The following is a 22,053-nucleotide window of genomic DNA, read 5'->3' as shown; positions in this document are numbered from 1 at the left end:
AGACTTGTACAAATGCAACAACAAAAAAAGAAAGAAAAAAAACCCCACAAAGACTTGTGAAATGTGGTCTAGATTATTCCAGAGGATAAAGGCAAGGCAAGGCAAGGCAAGGCAATTTTATTTGTATAGCCCGTTTTTACAGTTTGTCTCAAAGGGCTTTACATGGTATCGTAACAACATCCTCTGCCCTTAGACCCTCACATCGACTGAGGAAAAACTCCATAGAAAACCCTTTTAACAGGGAAAAATCGGAGAAACCTCAGGGTGATCCCTCACCCAGGACGGACAGACGTGCAATAGATGTCACAGACAGACGTAAAGACATAAAGACTCCTCTTAAACCACATTTCCTGTTTGGGAAACCATTAGCCTATTCTATTTCTGAAAACAATAGGGACAATGTCTTTTCTTATGACGAAAGCTAGATCAAAAATCACAATAATCAGATTTATGCAGTCCACATTATCCCAGAGAGAACAAACAGACTTTCTAAAACATCTAGTCAGTCCAGTTTTTTTTTTCAACTCACATAATACACAAATAATCAGGGATTATGTAATATTGTGCAACACTGAATCCAAAAAACAACAACAAAAAACTACTACTCGGTTCTACTCGACGTCTGCATGACATCCTTTCTTCTTCCGTCTTTTCTCCCTTTTTTTTTTGAATACATGTCTCTACACTTTCTGCCACTTCCCTGGTGGTCTAGTGGTTAGGATTCGGCGCTCTCACCGCCGCGGCCCGGGTTCGATTCCCGGTCAGGGAACACATTTTATCTACTCACTGCTATTAAATGTATACCGTGATGATTTACCGATATCAGAGACCTATTTATAATTGCGACCGAGTCTGTTTAGTTATTTAGGGCTATTTAGTTCGTCGAAAAGAGCGCACTTCTAGTCAGAGGTCATAAGTTACTGTGTTGTTTTGGAGGAAAGGCTCCACCCCACCCTGCAGTTCCTGAGCAGTTGGGGATCCAAGAAAGTTTGGCTGAGACTTGGCCCTCTCCTGAGCAGTGGAAGAATTACTCTCTACAGAAAAATATTCTCCTAGATCACATTAAAAAAACCTAACATGACACAGACTAAACCTTTTCATTTGACTAGCATCTTAGTGGGATGAATTCATTGTTGGATTTAATATTTTCATAGGATTGTTTGACAATAACTGATATAAATATAAAGTTACGTCAGCAACACTCTTAAGTCAAAATGAAGGCAGTCAATTAGTGCACAGAGTATTTAAAACATTTATTGAGTATCATCACAGACTACAAGAGAAAAGGCAGTGTGAAATACAGGTATGCCATGTTTCTGGTCTGAAAACCAGCAGCTGATCTGGAGTTTTTATTCATGAAACTGCTTTGAATCTGTGACACAAAAATAAGATTTCATCTGTCATTGTCCCATGTCTTTCCTTTAAATGCTGCTTTACAGAAAACCCTTCAGAAAGCCAGAAAAGGCACATGTAAGGTGCTGTCCAACAGGGCATCGTCACTGGCTGCAGATCCAGGCCATAGTTATGCTGAGATCTGAGTGTGCAGCAGCTCTTTTTTTAAGATGTACAGAAGACACTTCCATTAATATCTTTCTTCATGATTGGACTGTAGATATCTGTACGAGCTTCATCTACATGTAAAAGTCTGTTTAGGAAAAATACAAAGTACAGTAATATAAAACATATATTTAAAAAAGAAGACGCTAATAAACAGTATTTGTTACTGTGCAGTACAAATCTAGTGTTTTTTTTGTTTTGTTTTGTTTTTTTTAGCCCCGTTTAAAGGCTTCATCATGTGTTCACAATGCTTAGCAACACAATCAACCATCTAATCACTCCCTGCAGAGTTGAGTGAGAGTCTAAATGTTGCCAGTGTAAAGTTAAAGTTAATACATCTACCAGTCAGTAAAACATGTGCATATAGAAGCTTTTTGGAGTGCCACTCAGAATCTAATGCGTCATTGTCCTGTTGATTGATTATTGTTGGATGTTTAGCAGGTCAAATTCATGAATAATTGTTTCAGTGATGGGTGCGACAGAGAAAAGAAGCTGGTTATATCTAAATAAATCTTTACAGTCCAGTCCTGTTTTATGAAAGGATCACAGCCACTGTGCTGTAGCAACTTTTGAAGACAGTTCAAACCAATTTGACCAATTAAAGTCAAAGATGATCTGAGGCAAAAACTTTAGAACACGTAGATGTTCACTGATATCTGGTCAATAAATAAAAGTATTAAGGGTGCAGTTCTGTAAGTCATATGAGCCTCTTTTGCATAACCTGCTGCTGATCTAAGGCCATTATGACTGTTTGTATTTTTTTAGCAGATGGGGCTTGCTGGTGATGGGCCAGCAGGGTCCTTACTTGAAAGCCACTAAGAAGAATGATGGGGATGTAATTTTTCTTGATGGAGTAACGCTGCTGTAAGGACCATGTGCTCATGTGGTGACAGCCCTGCTCATCCCCGATCTACCACTAACGAATGCTTAAAGCTTGCTATGATAACATATCAAAAAATAATATTCATGTGCAACACCAAACCAGCAGCTTAAATGAAATACACAATGTGGCCTGCTGAAATCTACATGATGTCTCAACCACGCAGTCTCTCAAGACAGAACGACTCGCCATCAAAGTTGCTTGCAACTGTAACGGACGCTTGAATGGAGTTGTTGTGTTGTTTCACCGAGGAAATCACTTGACGATGACTATCGAGGTGTTGTGGATGGACTCCATGACAGCAGCCAGGCGACTGCACAGGTCGTGGGCCTGGGTGACGTGGACTTTGGGTGGGTCTTTAAGCACTACTGCCTCAGTTGAGCCGTCCAGAACCCTGGGAAGCAACTCACCCAGCTTCACCTGCAACGAGTCTAAACAGAACAGAAGAGCAGTAGAAATATAAGGTTTATTTCAGTGTATTTTAAAGGGATAGAAGGACACTGTTTGGGAAATTTCCAACAAGTAAAATCAAAATGACAATATTTTTGATTCAGACTAAATAGTGTCACTATGACTGATGGTACCATCCATGTCCTGTCCCAGGCAGCAGCACCAGTGGCTGCGGATGTTCTCCATGGCATCCCGGTCTTCCTGGAATAAAGCTGAGTCCCGGCTCATCAGGTGAAGGCAGGGGATCACAACCTCGTCCATGATGGCGATGCCCTCTTCCACCTTGCTCTCCTCACCACTGCAGAAGAGCCGTGATGCACTTTCATTCAAGGCCTGCACAATGGAGGAGGATAGAGAAGAAAGTTACAGTCAGGACTGCCCTGCACCACTGTGCTTATAACTATGTTTAATGTACTCCACTGGTGTGTTAGAGTGTGAGTAGGCTGCTTTCAGAGTAATCTGCTCACTGCTCTAAATCTGATTTTGATGCATACACATTTGGGCATGGTTTGAAAAAATTGAAGCCTCCAGAACTTGAACTAAGACTGAACTGAAACAGAAAGAACAGGTTCAGGTTCACTATGAGCCTTGGCTTAATAGTCACCGTTTTAAAATTCAGCAACATCCTGAAGTGCAAAAAAGAACAACCAACAACTGTCTTAGTACTTTCTGTACTTCTATTTTGTAAACTCTAATGACTGTAGGAGTGCTACTTGTTTAGTGGCAGTAGTTAAATATGGGAACATTTTGTTCTGGAGAAAGATATTTCAGCAACTCTAGACTAGATGTCTTTAAATGTCTGAAAAACATTTCTCAGAACAGGATTACCATGATTCTGGTGAACCCTGAAATTTCCCCTTGTGCATGCCAAGACATCTACTTAAGAAATATCAAAACCTAAGGGAAGACTGTTGTGAAATTGTTATTCTAACCTTAGTGCTGTTTATCATGCTTCACAATAGTCTACTTTGGTTCCACACAGAGCTGCCCTACTCACGGTGAGGCATTTCCTCCTGTAAACCGCAATAAGAGACTTATCCATGCCACGTTTCTCTCCGTTCTTCAGCAGAGTGGTGTTGGTCTCGTACGCGTGAGCCAGGTAGTTCAGTGCCTCCCGCGTCCTGCAGCAAACACACCAGGCAACAGTGTAAATCTTGAGACAAATCAGTGGTGTGGCAGAGTTTTGATGGGGATGAGCATGGATGAGCACAAACAAGCAGATCTGACACATGGTGGTTCAGTGGTGAATATTTAACACCTACTTTCCATGTTGGTAGTGCTCCAGCCCAGTCAGCAGGTACACAAACACTGTCCTGAACATCCTGTAGTCATCATGCCACTGCTGTGAAGGGCACACAGAACAAATAACAATTTATTTGGCAAATGTATTTATTTATCAGTTGTAATGGTTTTTGTTTCAGTTGGTAAATGCTATGAAGAGACAACGCCAGAGAGTCTGGTGCCAGATTTACAATATTTTTGTTACAACAAAGAGGTTAATACTCCAGTGTATTATTATTATAGTCTTCAACACTAAAACTGTCTCATCAAGGTGAGTATTTGCATATACGAGTTCTCATTCCAATGTGACCAAATGTCATTGAGTTGAAACACTTCCCAACCCCTCAGACTAAAATACACTTTTTACCCACACTGTGCTCAGCTACTTACAGTAATATTTTCAATATTTCTTTTAAGTGTTGCTGAAAAATATGAAAAGAAATCAGCTATTCACCCAGTTACAAATGGCTCTCCAGTGGGGAATACTTTTTATTTTTTAGTTACAGATATTTTACTGGTCATTTTTTGTTTCAACACAATGGCTCTGATAAATTATTTTTCAACTAATATTTTTAAGTTTGTTTGTGTTTTTCACCTTTTTTGTCATGACATGTTATTGCACTATTGGGCAACAAAGTGAGTAACAAATTTTGTTCTCTACATGTGAAATCTTTTTGAAAATAAGTCAACTATCAATCGAGGGTAAAGTGTGAATATTTAGGGTTCGACTAAATTCTTCAAGGCCACAGACAGTACCAGATATTCATCCATGTCCATGTCTTCAGGCTTGATGAGGCGCAGCTTAGATCGGGCTTCCCTCATGATGCTGATGGCCCTGCATACACACAGAGGACATAAAAAGAGACTGGGTGCTTAAACAGATTTATGCAAAAAAAAAACCATCAGCACCAAGGAGCAGATCTCCAGTTTGGACACTAGATGGTGCACTATGCATGCTGTATGCTCTGCTTTGTTACTGCTCATGCTGCCGCCATGGGTAAAGCTGTCTCTACAGCCATGTGTTGCTCAAGTTACTCAGTTGTTCTGCTCATGCCCACATTATACATTAACAATCCACTGACAGAAGCCTGTCAGACATAATTTTACCTCATCTCCTCATAACTTTTTAGTCAGCTTGTTTTAATACATTTCAAAACAAGAGATTTCTGCTTTGTCTAAGGGTTATTTTCTACACATTATTTTGTCTTGTTTGTTTATTTGCATGTACCTCTCATCAAAGCTCAGGTTACGGTCAGTAAACTGCTCCAGAAGTGTCCTCTCAATGATGCGCTTTGGTGCCTTATTTTGGAAGAAGTAGACCAGAGCATGTTGTAGACGAACATCTTCCTGGGGTGTAGTCTCCTCCTGGGAGAGCTCGTACAAGCGGGAGTATTCCTCATGGAAGGCCTGAAGGAGCCAAGGGGGGGTTTGATATTTCAGCTTGCTTACAGACAGCATACAGACACAACTCATTTGATTCAACCACACAAAGACAGCTATACCCCACAATGGCTTATACATGGACCAAGAATGTTACAAGTCACACACTGACAGATACATTGTGCCTTTGGGCTTCAAGTATCAAGTACAAGTATCTCCTCATGTGAAGAGGGCAAATTGATTTCTTTCTACTTTTATCTGGTGGTTTGAGTATTTTCCGTGTTGTTATTAAAATGAGGGGATTATTCAGAGTCAAGAGATGAGGTCAAAACTGTGTGTTTGACTTTGACTTTCCTTTGAAAGCTGCACTCTATAGAAATTCTTATATTTATCATTTAGTGAAAGAAATATGTTATAGGTTACTGATCCTTTAATGATTGACAGTGTTAATATTTCATATACTTTAAAATGTTTTTGTGGTTGTTAAGAAAGTCTAACAATTTTTAGATGTTTTTAGATACCAGAAGATAATGGGTTAAAACATCAGAATTCAAAATTATGATTCTAATCATGCATTGATTTTGTGTAATGTAGTGTCGATGTGAGATGTGAGGAAGACCATACCTTGATGAGGCCAGCCTCTGGGCCTTCCTTGTCAAAAATCTGCCGGGCCTTGGCTATGGCCAAAATGACGCCCTGCATAGCTGGTGTCAGCATCATCTGGGAAATGACACAGCAGCAAAGATGAAAAAACAACAACAGTGATTACAACACCAAGTGGGTCAACCATTGTATAAATAAGACAAAAACTACAAAAGGGCAAAAAACAAAAGTGTCCTAAAAGCAGTTACAGCAGGTACAAAAACAGACATCTGCAGGCTTTCACTAATCATTAATACACTGACCTTGCGGTTCAGTGGTAAAGGAGAATATCCCATTTATAATACACTGTTCATCAAACAGTTGGCATGACTAAAATGTTTCCATAAATTCTTAAAGTCCAGTTTATATTTAGGATGCTAACTTAATAGGTTTTCAAGTGCAGCTATGAAGTATCCGATTACTTACCTCCTCGTTGTATCCATCGGCATCAGCCCTCACCATGATCCTGCCCACGTTGGGGATTTCCACCTCCGAGACCTCGTTCTCAGTCTGTCGTTGTCGAACTGGGGCCTCCTCAACTTCCTGCTCTTCCTGCTCACGTTCAGGAGCTTCTCTGGAGACCTCTGGCTCAGCTTCAGCTTCAGAGCTGACGCTTGCCACCTCTGTGACTTCCTTATCCACTTGGAGGTCAGACGGTGCCTGGTCACCAGGCTCTGCCTCAGGGCCAGGAGTCTGACAAGAAAAGAATCACAGGTAAGAATCACTCTGTCTTCAGTCCATCTGGTATCTATATCCGCTCATCCTGTTCAGTGTTTGCACCTGTCATAGAAAACACACAGGTTTTTACATGACTTGCATAGTGTATCTGCATGTTGTAATGCACCTAACTAAATCTACACATCTAAATGCATTATAAACACATTCAGTCATGCACAGTATACAGCATGCCTTTCTATTTTAACCCTCTCTCCCAGGCTGTTTGTGTCCAGTAAAAGGCCAGCCTTCTTATACAGTACGTAGGCTGCAGCTCTGTGCAGTTGGAAGTGTACTTGAGAGGAATATTCACTTTCATGTACACAGAGGAATATTCACTTTCATGTACACAAGGTCTTGATATGTAAACAAGACATAATTGGTAAAGCAGTAGTTTACCTTAGTTTACCAGTAGTTATTACCTTCACAAAGTTACAAGTGTATTCAATGCCATCTAATGAAAGAATCTATCATGAATCCTCCATGTATGACTTATAAACTGTTTTGTTGACATTGTACTGGAGCTGCTGATTAAACTCCAAGGCCATTTTTCAAGCTGTAGTTTGTGGTGTCATTTTATTGGACTACACTGGTATTTATAATATTGTGATAAGAAAAATTGAAGAACTAGACAATAAAAACACATTTAATGTCTCTGACAAAGATACTGACTATCAAACAAATCAGTTGATGCCAGTAATCACTGACCTTTATGTGTACATTGCTGCATAGCTAGTCCCACATTAAGCCCAGATTTCCATCACTATGCTAAATGGGGAAAGGAGATTCTTGACCCAGATGTACACACTTTATATTTGTGGCCTAGAATCTCTGACCCATATTCAACTGATGTGGGGAGGGGGACTTGCCCACCTGACTCTGCAGCTCCTTCTCAGCTGAGGTGGAGCCCTGATTCGGCCCCACGGTGTCAGTGACGGCTGCACTGCTGCCGTCCTCTGGCTGGTAGCCAGGGCTCTGTGGCGGCAGCGGCGGCTCTGATTCTTCTGGGGCAAGAAAGAAAGATGAGAGGCCATGAGTGAACATGTGTGTTTGCTTTGAAAAAATACTTATATATACCTAAATGACTGAACCCTATTTTAACCAGGCCATCTAACACGTGCACATTGTACAGCATTCTCATCAGCGTCTCGTGCAGCCGGGCCTCTGTTATCAAACTGATAGAGCGCTGGAGAAATTCAGTCACGGGTGTTGGCCTCACACCAACGATGGGGTGTTGACAGGTTGTTGTTACGCTTTGACCCAACACACGAGACAAGGGAAAACTGCAGGATTGAAACAAAGACATCTCATCTCTTTTTTTCTTTTTAATTAATAATTAATTTTAATTATATTTGAGGACATTTTCTTCTCATCTCTTTGAATTTTATTCCATGGAGGATCGTGGGATTGTAGTTTCTGACTGTTATTCTAGGAGGCTTAGAAACATACAGTAAATACTGTCTGCTCAATTCTTGGGTTCAAGCTGCCTTTAAATATAAAATAATAACGTGTTAACCCAAAATCTTTACTGTCCATTTATGATTCAAATTAAATTGTAAAAAGTCACCAAAACAGATAATTAATCAGGTGCTATTACTACTGCTGCTTCCCAGTTCCCCAGTATTGTTTGTTAAAAATCTAAGCTACTGGTTTTACATGTGTAGGCATTTGATTACATTTATGGTGTATTTTTACGGTCATCGTATTTTTATGCCGCTTATAAAATACTTTCCCCTTTCCTCTACCTCTAGTCACCACTACAGACCTTCAGGCTTCTCTCTGGGGTCGGGCTCCTGTTCCTTCTCTGTTTCTGGCTCTGGCTGTGGCTCTGAAGCAGCTCCCTGGTCCGGCTCTTCTGTGGATGGTCCTGACTGGGGAGCTGGCTCAACTGCTGTTTGCTCTGTATTGTCTGGAGCAGGATTTGGGGCCTCGACAGACACTGTAGACTCTCCCTGTGGGGCTGCTGTCTGGCAGAACTGCTCCTCCCATTCACTGAGCTCCTGCTGGAACCAGCGGTTGTCTTCGTGAACATAGCGCCTGAGGATGGGTGGCAGGGAGTCCATGCCATGCAGCACCTGGCCTGTCTCATCATCTGTGTCTTCTGGGTAGGTGTGAGGTGATGTTGAAGAAAAGATTTATACAAAAAAAACACTGAGACTTTTTATGGTAATGGTCATATTTCATATTTTATAAGATCGGTTTTAGAAATGACAGCTGAAATAATTAACTGGTACCTGTAATAAGGTGTGGTAGCCTGTCATCAATGTACATCAAGCAGTAAGCACTGGCATTTGTCATGCCACCAAATGAGTCCCTCTCCAACTCCTCCCATGATGACTCAGTAATGCTGATATCATTGTACTTCATCCAGCGCTTGTTGGCGTGGTCATAGATGTAGGCCCAGTAATGACCTGCTGACGCCTGGCCTTCATGGACGAGCACTGCATGGAGTCTGTAGGGAACCTGAACAGAAGAGCAGGAGACAGTACTGAATACAAACTGTATAAAATAGAGTAGAAACACAATTTTGCAATCCAATAACTAAAACACAGAGAGCAGACTGGGCTGGTCTAATTTCACTGCAGTACGATATTGATCTGATCTGCTCCTATTTGAATTCTGCTCTCCTGTTTACATCAGATTATTTTCTGTTTCTCCGAGAAGATCAATAAAGTTTCATCTAATCTCGACCACTGCAATTTCTACATGAAAAGTGTGTAACTGAATTGCTCTTTGTCTGAGTGAATTAAGTCAGTGTAAGTCTTACCTGGCAGAGAATGTTGTCTGAGTACATGCCCTCAAGCTTTTGAGAGAGCCTGTCAATGCTGGCCTTTAGCTCTGACACACAAACACACCAAACAGAAACACAGAACAAAAGCAAAGGAATAAATATCGTACACCCACAGATATGAATGCCTTTTGTATCTTTTAGTCTTTCACCTATTATTTGCACCACTATGAGAAAGTCTGGGAGAGAATTTCTCCAACTGGTATTCAAGTCAGGGGAATATGACTCAACATAACGATTCACATTTTTTGTTATCCATTGTCTGGGATGAAGATGAGTCACAGTCAGCTGAGAGACACAGAAACACTGAACTCTGTTTTAGCGCAGGTGTGCAGCAGTGCACAAGTAAAGTGGAATTTTCCTCAGGCGCACAAGAAGTTCTTTGCTGCACCAGTTATTTATATACAAGGTATTTATATACTAGGTATTTTGATGGAACAAAGGTGGGGGAAAAGGAAACAAGGGCTTGCTGTCAAGATTATTCACATTCTGTTACCATCTTGTCAATGGTTTTTGTCGCATGTAAACACGGTTGAATGTACATTTTTTATAGTAACAAATGTCTCTCCTTTGGGTCACTGTCACTGCTCTCATGAGCCATGTCAGTGAGAAACTTCTGATAAAGTTATTGTAGACCAGTTTAGCACCAGACAACAGATACAAACTTAGTTTACCACGTTTGTGAAAAAGAAAAGAACTGCTCTTGTAAAGCAAATTTATTTAATCTGGCTGTGCTGCATATGATAACTGTGTAAAAGGCAACAATAGTGTGTAAATTGTGGGTAATTGTATGTACATACCATTTATATCATTCTCTACTTCTGTTCTCCAGCGCTGCAAGCAGGTCTTAACAAAGTGCAGCTCTTCTTCAGTGATGCTGTGTGGGGCTGGGTGTGGTGTACAGTCGATGGGGTGTCTGCACTGGGTGAAGGGCTTGTATATGGGGGTCCGCTGGCAACTTGAAACACTGGAAACCGGTTCCTCAGACGATTCTGTTTCTCCAGAAGCACTGAGGCAGCAAGAGAAATATGAAAGACAGGTTGGAAATTTGTCCATTATGTTTGTGTGTCGGAAGCCGACTGTTGTCTGTACAGAAATAGAAACAGAGATAACAGGACATATACTGCTGGACCACTGACAATACTTTTGTTGGGTCAGGGGCCAGTGCCTTGTACACTTTTCTGTCCCTCTGTACACCCCACCTGTTGTCTTTGGAGATGGGCTCACTGAGGGGGGGGCTTGCAGGAGTCGGTGAAGATGCAGCTAGTCTCAGGTCTTCGGCAGGAGAAACATTTGTAGGCTTTGTGGTGGCGAACTCTAACACAAACTGCAGCATGTCTGCAAGAGGATACTTGGTCGGTCCTGAGCCATAGTTTTTGTAGCTGTGAACAGAGATGTGAGATGACGAGTTCAAAACAGGTTCCTGAGAAATTCTGAAGCCAGATCTCGACTTGAAGAAATAACCTACCACTCATACTTTTGTTGGAGGAGAGCAAGTTGCTCCTTGAGTCTTTTTACCTCCCCTCTCCTCTCATTGGTCTGCTCTATGTTTTTGTGTAGATATCTGGATACAAAGAAGTCAGACAATTGTAAATTTAGATTTATAGAAACATTTAAAGAGATATACGACATTGAGGCAGCCTTGCTTCTTCATCCTGTCCACATTTATAGTACACTCTAATAGTATATCCTATGTACTTTAGAATTATTCCTTTGTACAGTTTTTTAATTGTGTTGGATCAAAATAAAACCGAATGAACCTAAACTCTCCGATTATCGATATAAAGCTCACCTGTCCATATATATGATTTGTGGGAACTCAAGCTTCTTGTGTATCTTTTCAGGACGACCGAGCTGGGTGTTGAACTCAAATCTGGACAATTCAAAGGTCAAGACTGGTGGCAATTTTTGGAACCATCTCTGCAACCAAGAGAGAACACAATTACTTTTAAAGCAGAAGTAAGCGATCCGGTCGTTTTGGCTACTTACTTCTGCTTTAACACAGCATCAGTTTGAGCAAATGCTGGATGAAAACACCAAGTAGGTAGAAATTGTACATTCTGTAAAGTGGCTCACCTCACGACCAGATGTAACACTGTGATCTGAATGCAGCGACTCAATCTCCTTCTCAACCATGGCACCTTCTAAGCATTCATCCAGGTTGTTGAACCCATTCACTTGAAGGGGGTACTGGCCGAACTGCTCTGTGTTACATAACGTCTTACCTAAAAGGAATCACATAAATGTGATTAACTGATGAGAGAATTCACACTAATTATTGATAAATATTGTAAAACCATACCTTCGTGTTTTCTTTCTGTCACAAAAGTACCATAGAAAAGCTGGACCATGGGGTTATGTTCTTTGTTTTCTGCATTACTGAAAGTAAAGTATGATGTAGTGTTTATGTAATGTAGCAAACAGAGATCCAGTGAAGAATAGTCATTTATCATGGATGTGGGTGACATCAACATATGACTTACTTTCCACTTGCAGCCAACTGAAAAGCATCCTCTAGCCAGTCAAGCAGTTTATGGGAAAACTCACTGACATCCTGAAATGAAGACAACAGTTAAAAAGGTAAGATAAGCATGGAAACTGTAATGGTGAAGGAGTCAATACAGTCACATGAAGGTCCATTCAGAAATACTAAGATAAATACTGGATATGATAATTAAAGATAATACTGGATAATACATTCAATCTTAATACTGGATAATACATTCAATCTTCACTGAGACCAAACAAAAATCTGTACACACTATTAAAAACAGCTTAAATTAAAAAATTGATAAGTAAGTAAATAAATATGCCATGCCACAGCTGTGGCAGCTCAACAAAAGGAGGTAAGGCACTTTTTATCCTCCCAAAACACAAATAAAAGCCAAGAGAAGGAAATAATTGAGGGAGTGGAAAAAGCACAGAAAAGAGAAAGTGGGAACAATCAAAGCTAAACTGAACAGAAACAGTGATAATTTAACCGTATTTCATTGTGGTAATTTATTTTGAAATTTCAAACACTTAAACTGGTGTATACCAGAGTGGTGAAATGTCCAACAGATGAGAACAAGGTGGCTCTGGCTGGTACCTCTGAGCAAGAATAAGTGAACTGTGAGTTAAGGTGCAAGACAAAAACTGTGTGTGTTTGTGAGTATTATACCTGTTGGGCCTCACTGGTCCTGAAGGCATCTCGAAGTAACTCCACAGCAGCAGAAGGATCTACAAACCTGCGGGTGGAGCCCATCATGAGGGCAAACAGACAGCGCAGCTCCTGCATGAAAGCTATGTTCCTCTTGTCCTGTTAACAAAGACTCAGAGTCAGATCTCACACTCTGGTTAGACCTCCACATCGTGTGTACAATCAGTGAATTTCACCTCTCCTTTGTGGTTATGATTTCGACATTGAGAAAACATAACCTGTACGAAAAACAAACTGGCAAACAGAAGTCTTTCTGCTGGAATTGGCAAGTGCAACCCACTGTTGTGTGAAGAAACCTTGTTGCTGGTGACAGTTGTTTACTCACTGAGTGGCTCTTACACTTCTCCAGTATTCGCTCAGACAGGTGGTAGTTGAGAACCAGCCTCCTGAACACAGGTAGATGAAACAGTGACTGCAACAAGATAACACAACAAGGAGCATTAATTGAGCCAACCAGTCAAGGTCAGACAAGTTGCCATGTACAGTACTGCAGTGGTGCGCTAATATGGAAAGATCATGGAGGAAAAGTGGACAGATGCAAAATATGTTACTTGATCAACATAAAATGCTGTCCCACCTGAATATTTAGCTAGTATGACAGCAAGCGCAAGGCAGGAAATAGCATGCAAGTATGCAATAGCAAGCCAGTCCTCCCCTCTCTGATATCTGTCCTGAAGAGCCTTATCATTTAACATGCCATAGTTGAATTGGTTTGAAATCAAGACTAAGTGAAAAGGGTGGGATCACTTCAGGACCAGAAATTATTATGTCTGTCTCACCCATTTTTAGTGACAAGGATGGAGCAGACATTTCCGTCTATATCTAATATACTATAAAGAAGATGAGAAAATCTTATTAAAATGAAGATTGGTTGTAAAAAATAGTAAGGTTGGAGGATTTTCCATTATTTTCAATATAATAAGAGTAGGTATTTGTTTGATATTGCAGCTTTAGGCCTTCTGGCATCTCTACAATGGTGCTTTCCACATTATTAATGTAATGTCTGTGAGTTACTAAATCATCTGACTGACATTCAAAATTGGCTCAAATGATAAAAACACAATGGTTCATGTTATCCTTTTGGAAATAACTTTTGCTATGACCCTTGGATTTCAATATTGGAACTGTGACTTCTGCTTTAGTGTATCCAAATGAAACATCTTTTATTTTACTTTACAAATAATACCAAAAATACAATGCCCTGTAATTTGATACTTTCTGAAGACAAACTAAATGCATTAATACCAGTTAGTTCGTCTTATGTGTCATGTGTGGTGGCCAGTGCTTCGGAGCACTTATGAATATCTTGATATATATTTCCCTTTGAGTTGGAAATTCAATTACGGCTTATCTCAGCTTTACTGTAATTTATACCACAATGGATAATAGAGGGATAATGAACTGACAATTGAATCATGTGGTCACTCAGCCTCAGTCTGATAACATAATTACTTTTTTTAGGGGAAGCGGCTTTATCAAGAGTTGGGCTCTGTTGAATCTACAATAGGAAATTCAGTGCTAACAAACAGTATTGACACCAGTGAATAACAAAACAAAAGGACTATCATCCGAGCACCATTTGTATTCAAACAACACTGCCTCATTTGCTCATTTCTATTTCCAGATAATAACCTCTGTCCTTTGGGGGTTTGACTTTTAAATCGATGTAGAGGCATCTCAGCTCAACAGAGACAAACAATCACTGTCTCTTTGCTGTCCGTTCCAGGCTGAGACCAGGAAGTCGGCCGCTCGCTCCATCATCAGATCACTCGCTATTTAATCATCCACACAGCCTGTGCATCTCAATGAGGGCTCCAGTTTCCACCGAGCCACCTGATAGGCCTGACTAAATTCAGTCGGGAATGGACTTGTAATAGAATTAAAAGCTAAGAGAAATAGAGTACGTTCTCATTGAGCAGGAAGATGTCCACACATTTTTGTTTTTGTTTCTCCTGTTTAACTCTATTAGCATGGTACACAGCTGATGGAAGGGTGAGATTCAGAGTCAGATCTTTTTCAAGTCCCAGTGTTCCTGCTGCCACTTCAAAAGCACAGCAGGGACTGCATTCATAGGGAATTTACTTTTGAGGTCATCAGGTCACAGAAAAACACACAAGATCATGAAAATATACTAACTGAGCGTGTGCTAATTTTACAGTGGTGGAAAAAAAATAAAATAGAACTAGGTTATAGTGATTGGTGAGAGCCATGATGAGGTTTGACACCTCTGAGGGACTAAAGTTAGAAATCTGGGAGAGCAAACAAGAATATAAACGTTTGTTGAGCCAAGTGAGAGCGCTATTTAAGTCTGTTAGAACAGGTGGACCCTAGAAGTAGCATAGTGCCCTTTACTTAATTGCTAGGTGTGCACAGTAGTCACTGTATTATGAATTTTGTACTTCTGAATATAGTTCCTTGATTCAAGAGTCATATGTCCAGGGGTAGACCCCCCCGCACTGCAGGACTACAATATTTGAAAGCAAACAAACAAACAACCATGTCGAAACACACAAAATTAAATGTTTACACCTTCATGGACAGTAAGCTCTGTAAGCTCTTGCTCTGGAAGTAAACATGTAATGTAATCGACATTCAAACAAGCGTCCAGTTTCCTTAGCCAGAGACACGATGCCAAATTCTTGTCCACAAACAGATTTCTATTCCAGTCACTGGGCAGGTTAAGAGCGACACATTGTGATATAAAATACATTTACCATCCAAAGCAATCTATTCTGTTTTGTGGTGCAGTCATTTTCTATAAGACATTTAAGTGACAGCTTGAAAGTTACTAACACTACAGCTTATTTTTAAACATACACTCTAAATTCACAATCTCTCTTGCCTGTGGATATCCCCACAACACCCACATAGGTTCTTTTTGGCAGGAATGTTAATTAACCTTTTCATACTTGCATAATAAACCCAGTTTACCTAACTCAATTGGCTCACACTCACCACTGTATGCACACATTTCAACAACTGCATGTGAGAAGCGAGACCAACACATTCATTTCAGACAGCTCCCAAAATATGCTATGTGTCTGTTGTTTTTGTCTGCACCACAATAGTTATAAAAGTCCCCATTTTAGTTAGTTGTTACAGTATTTATAGTGTGGAAAAGGGTACTGTGGATATCTCAGTTGACAAACACTACCCATGTTGTGGAGCAACAAAAACAGGCCCCTGTCTCTTTGTTTTCAGCAGTCAGGCTGATTCTCACCTGTATGACAGCACTGAACCAGCAGGTGTTTCCCACATTGCGAATGCCCACAGGCCAGTCGTCCTGACGGATCCAGTCTGCAGGGCTGCACATCTCATTCTGGCCTTCGTTTCTTTTCCTCTTCATTCTTGCTGCATTCTCCTCTGCGCTGGCCTCCAGAGCCCTGCAGAACATCAAATTAGCCATTTGTAGACACTGATTTGACAACTATAAAACACATGTTGACTTACTTAGATTCCCTGTCCTCTGTAGAGGCTGCATAATAAAACATTTGAGTTCAGAAACCCTAAAGGCTCCTGGGAAAACACTAACTCTGTTTCAAGACAAGGGCAAATGGTTGATGTTCTAACATGAGTGGGACAACATGTTGATGTTACTAAGCAGGAAGTCATCACCGTGTCCTCCATCTTAATTAAACTCATGTTCTGTAGTAAGCACAGTACAGCTGTGTTAATGGCATTAGTTTAAGAGGTATTTAGTTAGGACATTTCACCTTGAACTTCACTGATCTGTCAAGTAGATGCTGAAAAATCTCCCTGGATAACTGATAAATACCCACTTTGATAGCAACTGTTCTTTTATGTGTTTTTGTTAAGCATGGGCTGTGAGTTGTTGGTAGTGACCTATGGTTTGTCTACTGTGTATTATACGAAGTGTCCTGGTTTATAATCAAGGCCACAAGTCCACATTCACCGCTTTCATTTCCATATCATAGTTGTAAGCAGTGAATTTAAAAACCCAACCAGAGTCACAGAGTTTCTTGTACCTATGGAACTCTCTCTCCTCCTCCTGGGCATTGTGGGACTCCTGCAGGCTGAGCTCGATGGCCGTCTGCAGTTCATCTTTGCGAATCCCTGACAAGAGGGATCACACAGTTAGTTAACTGACAGTCAGTGTAGTGTTTCATTATTATAGTCTTCAATATTTGACACTAAACTGACTACTTTCATAAAGTTGTTGCTGTTGGTTTCATCCCCAGCTGTACCTGTACCTGTGCCTTTCTGGCCCTCCCAGGCCTCCTCAGACGTCCCCGCCTCCTGTGGTTCTCCAGGATCCTGAACCTCTGCGGGCTGCGTTGTTAGCAGTCCAACAGCATGTCCAATGTCCCCCTGACTGGCCTTAAGCAGAAAAGACAAGGAAATGATGAGGGCAGATAGGCAACGTTTACCCCTCCCAGACCTGTGAGCTCCTGCTGCCTCTCTGTCTGGCCCTGGTACACCAACAGGTCGGATGATGTCTGCACCACAGTCAGCCAGTCTGTTTATTGCACTGTTTGTCAGTTATCACTTTTATGAGGTCCTATTAACAGGCTCCTAGGGATTTTTTCAATTGCAGTTCTGTTTGAAAACATAAGCAGTGTACTGGGGTGGAAATTTGGCACCCTAGGGGAGCTTTGAACGTAATCAAAGAGATGACATTAATTACACTTCAAGTGTGGCTCTAGCATTGCCATGGCATTAGACATTAATTTTCTCCGCAGGATAAATTGTTAAAAAAAAAAAGCACCTCTACACCCTTAAATGCTCATAACATCATAATCCGTACAGATATAAGTATACCTCAGGTCACCAACAAACCACCCTCTGGCTAGATTGTTCAGAATCTGTCTAGATCTGATTTTAAGCTCTTTTTCACAAGTCTCACAAGGTCTCTTGCGTGGATGAAGTCTCTAAGGTATTTTAAATGAATTTCTTAATCAATATTTTGAAAGTAAATATTCACATGAGATGTTTTTAATAATTTCAATGACTTTATTGCTGTTGGCAGCAACATAAATAAATAAAATTAGTTACGTGTAGCGTGTAAGTGTACAATAAAATAAAAAAAACGTTGTTCTTGTGAAACAGTCTCACTTGCAATAGATTAATCCATGAGCAAAATGAAGCCTGGCCTCACATGACTGAACAATCTAAAACATCTTTAAACCAGCCCCTGGTGTTTTACAGCAAGTGAGAATCCCAGTTTACCCCAGTCTGAACCACTTCAGTTCAGTGCACCAAAATATTCAAAAGGTTTAAATACTGTAAACATTATTTCACAAAGATGAACACAGTGAAAGTCAAAAAGGACGAGAGTTTTAAATTACAGACTGGTATCAAGGTTAGAACTGAGAATATAGAACAACTGTCCCAGAATCCCAAAAAAGCCTCAGGTTCACTATGCGTTGACTGGATTATTTGTACGGTAAATATGTTTAGATCTAACAAAGATGCCTTTTGAACATCTCAAAACTCTTTAATGGCAGGGCGGCTTGTTTCCTGTATTTGGAGTAGGACTACCCCAGAGCTGCAATAATGATACACCCTTGGAAATCACTCACTTACTGACACTGTGGTGAAATTAACTGATATCACTGTCATATTGAATAAAGGCAGGCATCCTGTGAACTGCTGGTGGTTTCTGTGGACTTACATTCAGGGCTCTGTAGAGAATCTGTGGGTCCTGGATGCCAGTGACCTCCCTCAGCTGGTTGATCAGCATTTCACTCTGCTGAGGGAAGAGATGGAGACAGGGAGAACAGCTTTAAATTCCTTCAAGCTGACATTTTCTTTATGACACAGAGTTTTGGTTAGCTATGAAATGGCATTTGACTGTATGTGCTCACTAGTTGCATTTACAGTTAATTTCTTGTACTGCCTGTCGATTTATTATTTAATGTTTTTGAATTAGCCAATGCAACCCATGATCTTAAGAGATGAGATGATAAAAGCAGGCCTTATCCATAGCTTGTGACTCATAAGGGCTGATATAACATGGTTTATATACAGTATGGGGCTGAAGGACAAATGCCCACATGCCAACCTGCTGAGGTTGGGTCAAAACAATGCAGCGAGAAAAAGGTGGAAAATGCAGTGGCTTTAATAACCAGTGCTTAAGGACTAGGTGACATTTATTTGATGTCACATACTGTAGGATTAGATGAGATGATTCATACTGAGTTCACATTCGTATATAGAATACATGAGGACCAACTGCCAAACAACCAGCAGGAGGTTAGGTTAAGGTTAACCTTATTGGTCCCAGCCAAGAAAATGTCTGACAGAACTCAACCATTGCAAATTGTTCTCTTGGTAAAAAGTAAAAGAAATGGGATAGATATATAGTGTTAACTTGTCAGCTTAAGAAGTGCTGTATGGTACACACATGGTGGATTGTGTTGCCATTGGGCAGAGTGAGGATGTGCGTGCTCTTGTTTCCATTCCTTGTGCCAAGCTAAGTTAGCTGCTGGTGGCGTTATATTTACTGTACTGACACGAGGTATCAATCTCATTCTCGAATTATACTTCCCAAAACATTAGACTATTACATTAATGCAATGTTGAAGATTAGAACAAACATTTATGCATGAATTGTCATCATAATTTGACAAGTGTGCCCTTGATAAGTCAATCATTTTTACCTGCTGTGTAAATTAAAATGCATAAATGCATACATTCTGTGTGCGATCAATTGTGTGCCACCTCACAAAAGAAAAAACCAAACCCTGACTCTCACTGGCCGTCATATGTTTTGACCTAATACACATAAGAAAAGAAATAACAGGAGTCTGCTGAGTGAGAGGCGCTATATAAAGCTGTTAGCCCAACAGCAGGTGGAGATGTCAGAGAATCTCTCTGACACACACACACAGGAAACCAAGAGCAGGCCAACCAGACTTATATGGAGTCTAGGGGCTATCTGAGACCCTCTTGGTTAGCCTCTATTTTAGGCTACTGACATGGATAGCACAGGCTTCTGTTTATCATTCCACTCACCATGCCACCAGACCTGAGTGACAAAGGCACTGGGTGTCTCTCACTCTCTCCCTTGCGCTCTCTCTCTCTCTCTCACTCAAACACACACTCACTCACACACAAACACACACACCTCCTGTCAATACCAAACAAAAAACAGATGCAAACAAATATCACAATTTTTCAGCCCCACTGAATTCATGCTTTTGTATAACATCATTAGAAGCCTGGCTTTGTGTACTGTATGGCTGGCTGGAATAGTTAATTAGGCAGGCCTATTTGTTGTTGGATGGACACAGAGCCAATAGTGGTGATTAAATCTAAATGTTACACTGTAAAATAACATCCAGAGAAAGTGTTTTACAGCCTGTAATCTGCAGCACATTGCCTTCAGGCCTCACAAATAAATGAAATGTATAACGGATTTTGTTGCTGATAAATTTAGCTCCATACTTAGGCTTACCACAGATTTAATGCTTTGGTTATTTTTAAATACAAAAAAATTGGCAAGCACTGTACTGTGTATTCAGAGAAGCTAAAAACAGTGGTGAAATTTCTATTAGCCGAATTCAAAATAGTGGCAACTTTGTGTACACTGCTAAACTAAAACGATAATAATGATAACTTAAAACTCCACATTTCTAAGGCAGCTTTGGACTTGAGGTTAGTTAACGGTTGGGTTAGTGTTAATGTTAGTTGTTCAGGCATTCTGATGCAAACATGTCACTAGTTTATCGTTAATAACGGATCTCGCTTTCGTCCCTCGCGCTCACCGAGTTCGTTGAGTTTTCTCCATTTTCAGTTTGTTCAGTTGTCATGGCAGAACTTAAAACACCGAACTTCTTCCCGTTTTCCACAAATGTTTTCTCAGCCCTGATTCCGAGTCAGTCCAACTCCATCTGTCAAGCGCCAGAGCGACCGGCCAGCTGCGCGCGCTCACCTGTTAAGAGACGCGCGTGCACCAGAACGATCGGCAGTGACGGGCGCGCTCTCGCTCTCGCAAATGGCAGGAGTCAGGACAGACTTCAACTATTCCACCCGTCACCAATGACTTCACTCTGAGCTTCTGTGCTGTGGGGCGATCACAGCACAGAAGCTCAGAGTGAAGTCATCACCTTATATCATAACTGTCGCACAAATAATGATATAAATAAATAGATAAATAAATAAATAAATGCACAAAGTCCAGTTTAGTAGGTCCTTGATATTGAACAGATCATAAACATTTCTGTAGCCTCTTGTACCTGCATCTTGTGTCTCCCAAAAGCTCTGCTGAGAAAAAAAACAAGTTTTGAGATGTCTAGTATTTCAATTCAACCTATCTTCTAGAGACCATTGTAAAAAAAAAAAAAAAAAAAAGTTTCAGTTTTAGTTCTTAGTAGGACAGATTGAGAAAACCCTTTTCATGACCAACATATCTTGAAATGAATGAATGCAATTAAGTTAACCATGATTTAAATTTAAATCCTAAATGCAAAAGAATAAAATCCCTATATATTTAATATTTTATAGATATTCTTGAATTTAATTTCACTTCAGTTATAGAAACCCTATATTCAATATACACATACGTATATGCACACTCCTGTTCAATTGCATTTTGATGATAATACAGTACAAACAGATGGTTGTAATATTCAAACCTGTCACCATGTGCATCATTGTTACACGTTTCCATGATATCTGGTATGTTTAATGGATGTGTTTAGTCTGAATGAAGAAAAATATAAATCAAATAATAATTATAAATAAAAAATATATAAAATAAGAATATTTATACTGTATACATATTGTCTCGTCAGAATGTTTTCAGGACCATTCAAATAATTTATTATTCGGACATCAGGTCCACTAGTCTTCAGAGTCTTTATTAGGATTACTGTGACTGTGTTGTAGAGATAATGAAGTCCTCAGAGGCAAATGTGTGATCTGAGCAATATAAGTTCAATGAACAATGAATGTAATCACAACATACTCCTCTCAGTGTAGTGATCCCCAAATGTTCACGATCCTAAGCAATAAATTGGCAGTAAACAAACCTTAATGGAGTTTCCTCTCCAGCGTGTTTCATTATTATATGTATCACATTACTTGGGCAGTGGAAAATCAATATCAGTGTGACCAAAATCTCTGTGCAACCCAGTTCACTGCTGTTTCGCCACACTTGGTTCAGCTACAGTTTGAACGTGTTTGATGAAACTGTGGATA

General features: G+C 40.3%; 1 protein-coding gene and 1 non-coding gene across 5 annotated transcripts; one reads left to right on the top strand and one right to left on the bottom strand.

Annotated features, from left to right (window-relative positions):
- Positions 1-697: 697 nt before the first annotated feature.
- trnae-cuc (transfer RNA glutamic acid (anticodon CUC)) lies at positions 698-769 on the top strand. The gene has a single exon. It is a non-coding gene; the product is annotated as a tRNA-Glu (tRNA).
- A 465-nt stretch (positions 770-1,234) lies between these two features.
- Positions 1,235-20,761, bottom strand: usp28 (ubiquitin specific peptidase 28). 4 transcript variants are annotated; one of them, XM_085798389.1, is made up of 26 exons: positions 20,619-20,761; positions 18,524-18,601; positions 17,103-17,229; positions 16,878-16,965; positions 16,112-16,274; positions 13,217-13,303; positions 12,853-12,990; positions 12,176-12,246; positions 11,995-12,071; positions 11,769-11,917; positions 11,485-11,612; positions 11,161-11,256; positions 10,895-11,074; positions 10,493-10,701; positions 9,672-9,742; positions 9,139-9,367; positions 8,670-9,005; positions 7,778-7,908; positions 6,617-6,883; positions 6,173-6,268; positions 5,397-5,575; positions 4,925-5,003; positions 4,150-4,229; positions 3,885-4,008; positions 3,022-3,220; positions 1,235-2,868 (listed from the first exon to the last, which is right to left on the bottom strand). In XM_085798389.1, exons 1-26 carry the CDS (start codon positions 20,661-20,663, stop codon positions 2,693-2,695), a joined length of 3,603 nt encoding a protein of 1,200 aa, XP_085654515.1. In that variant the 5' UTR covers positions 20,664-20,761; the 3' UTR covers positions 1,235-2,692. The 4 variants fall into 4 exon arrangements, with proteins under 4 accessions (XP_085654515.1, XP_085654517.1, XP_085654516.1 ...); XM_085798391.1 differs by having other exon boundaries at positions 8,670-9,002; XM_085798390.1 differs by having other exon boundaries at positions 18,524-18,598.
- Positions 20,762-22,053: the final 1,292 nt, after the last annotated feature.

Source organism: Trachurus japonicus, chromosome 14 (assembly GCF_045865225.1).
Source record: "Trachurus japonicus isolate A0001 chromosome 14, Traja_1.0".
Classification (NCBI taxonomy): domain Eukaryota; kingdom Metazoa; phylum Chordata; class Actinopteri; order Carangiformes; family Carangidae; genus Trachurus; species Trachurus japonicus.
Note: the sequence above shows the minus strand (reverse complement) of the source record. Positions and strands in the feature narration are given on the sequence as shown.

Bases quoted from the DNA above. Each gene is read 5' to 3' on its own strand.
- usp28 (XM_085798389.1), bottom strand. From the start codon at position 20,663: ATGACAACTGAACAAACTGAAAATGGAGAAAACTCAACGAACTCG. The intron at 18,602-20,618 runs GTGAGCGCGAGG...CTCTTCCCTCAG, and splicing joins GAGAAAACTCAACGAACTCG to CAGAGTGAAATGCTGATCAA. The intron at 12,072-12,175 runs GTAAGTCATATG...CTTTACTTTCAG, and splicing joins CAGTTGGCTGCAAGTGGAAA to TAATGCAGAAAACAAAGAAC.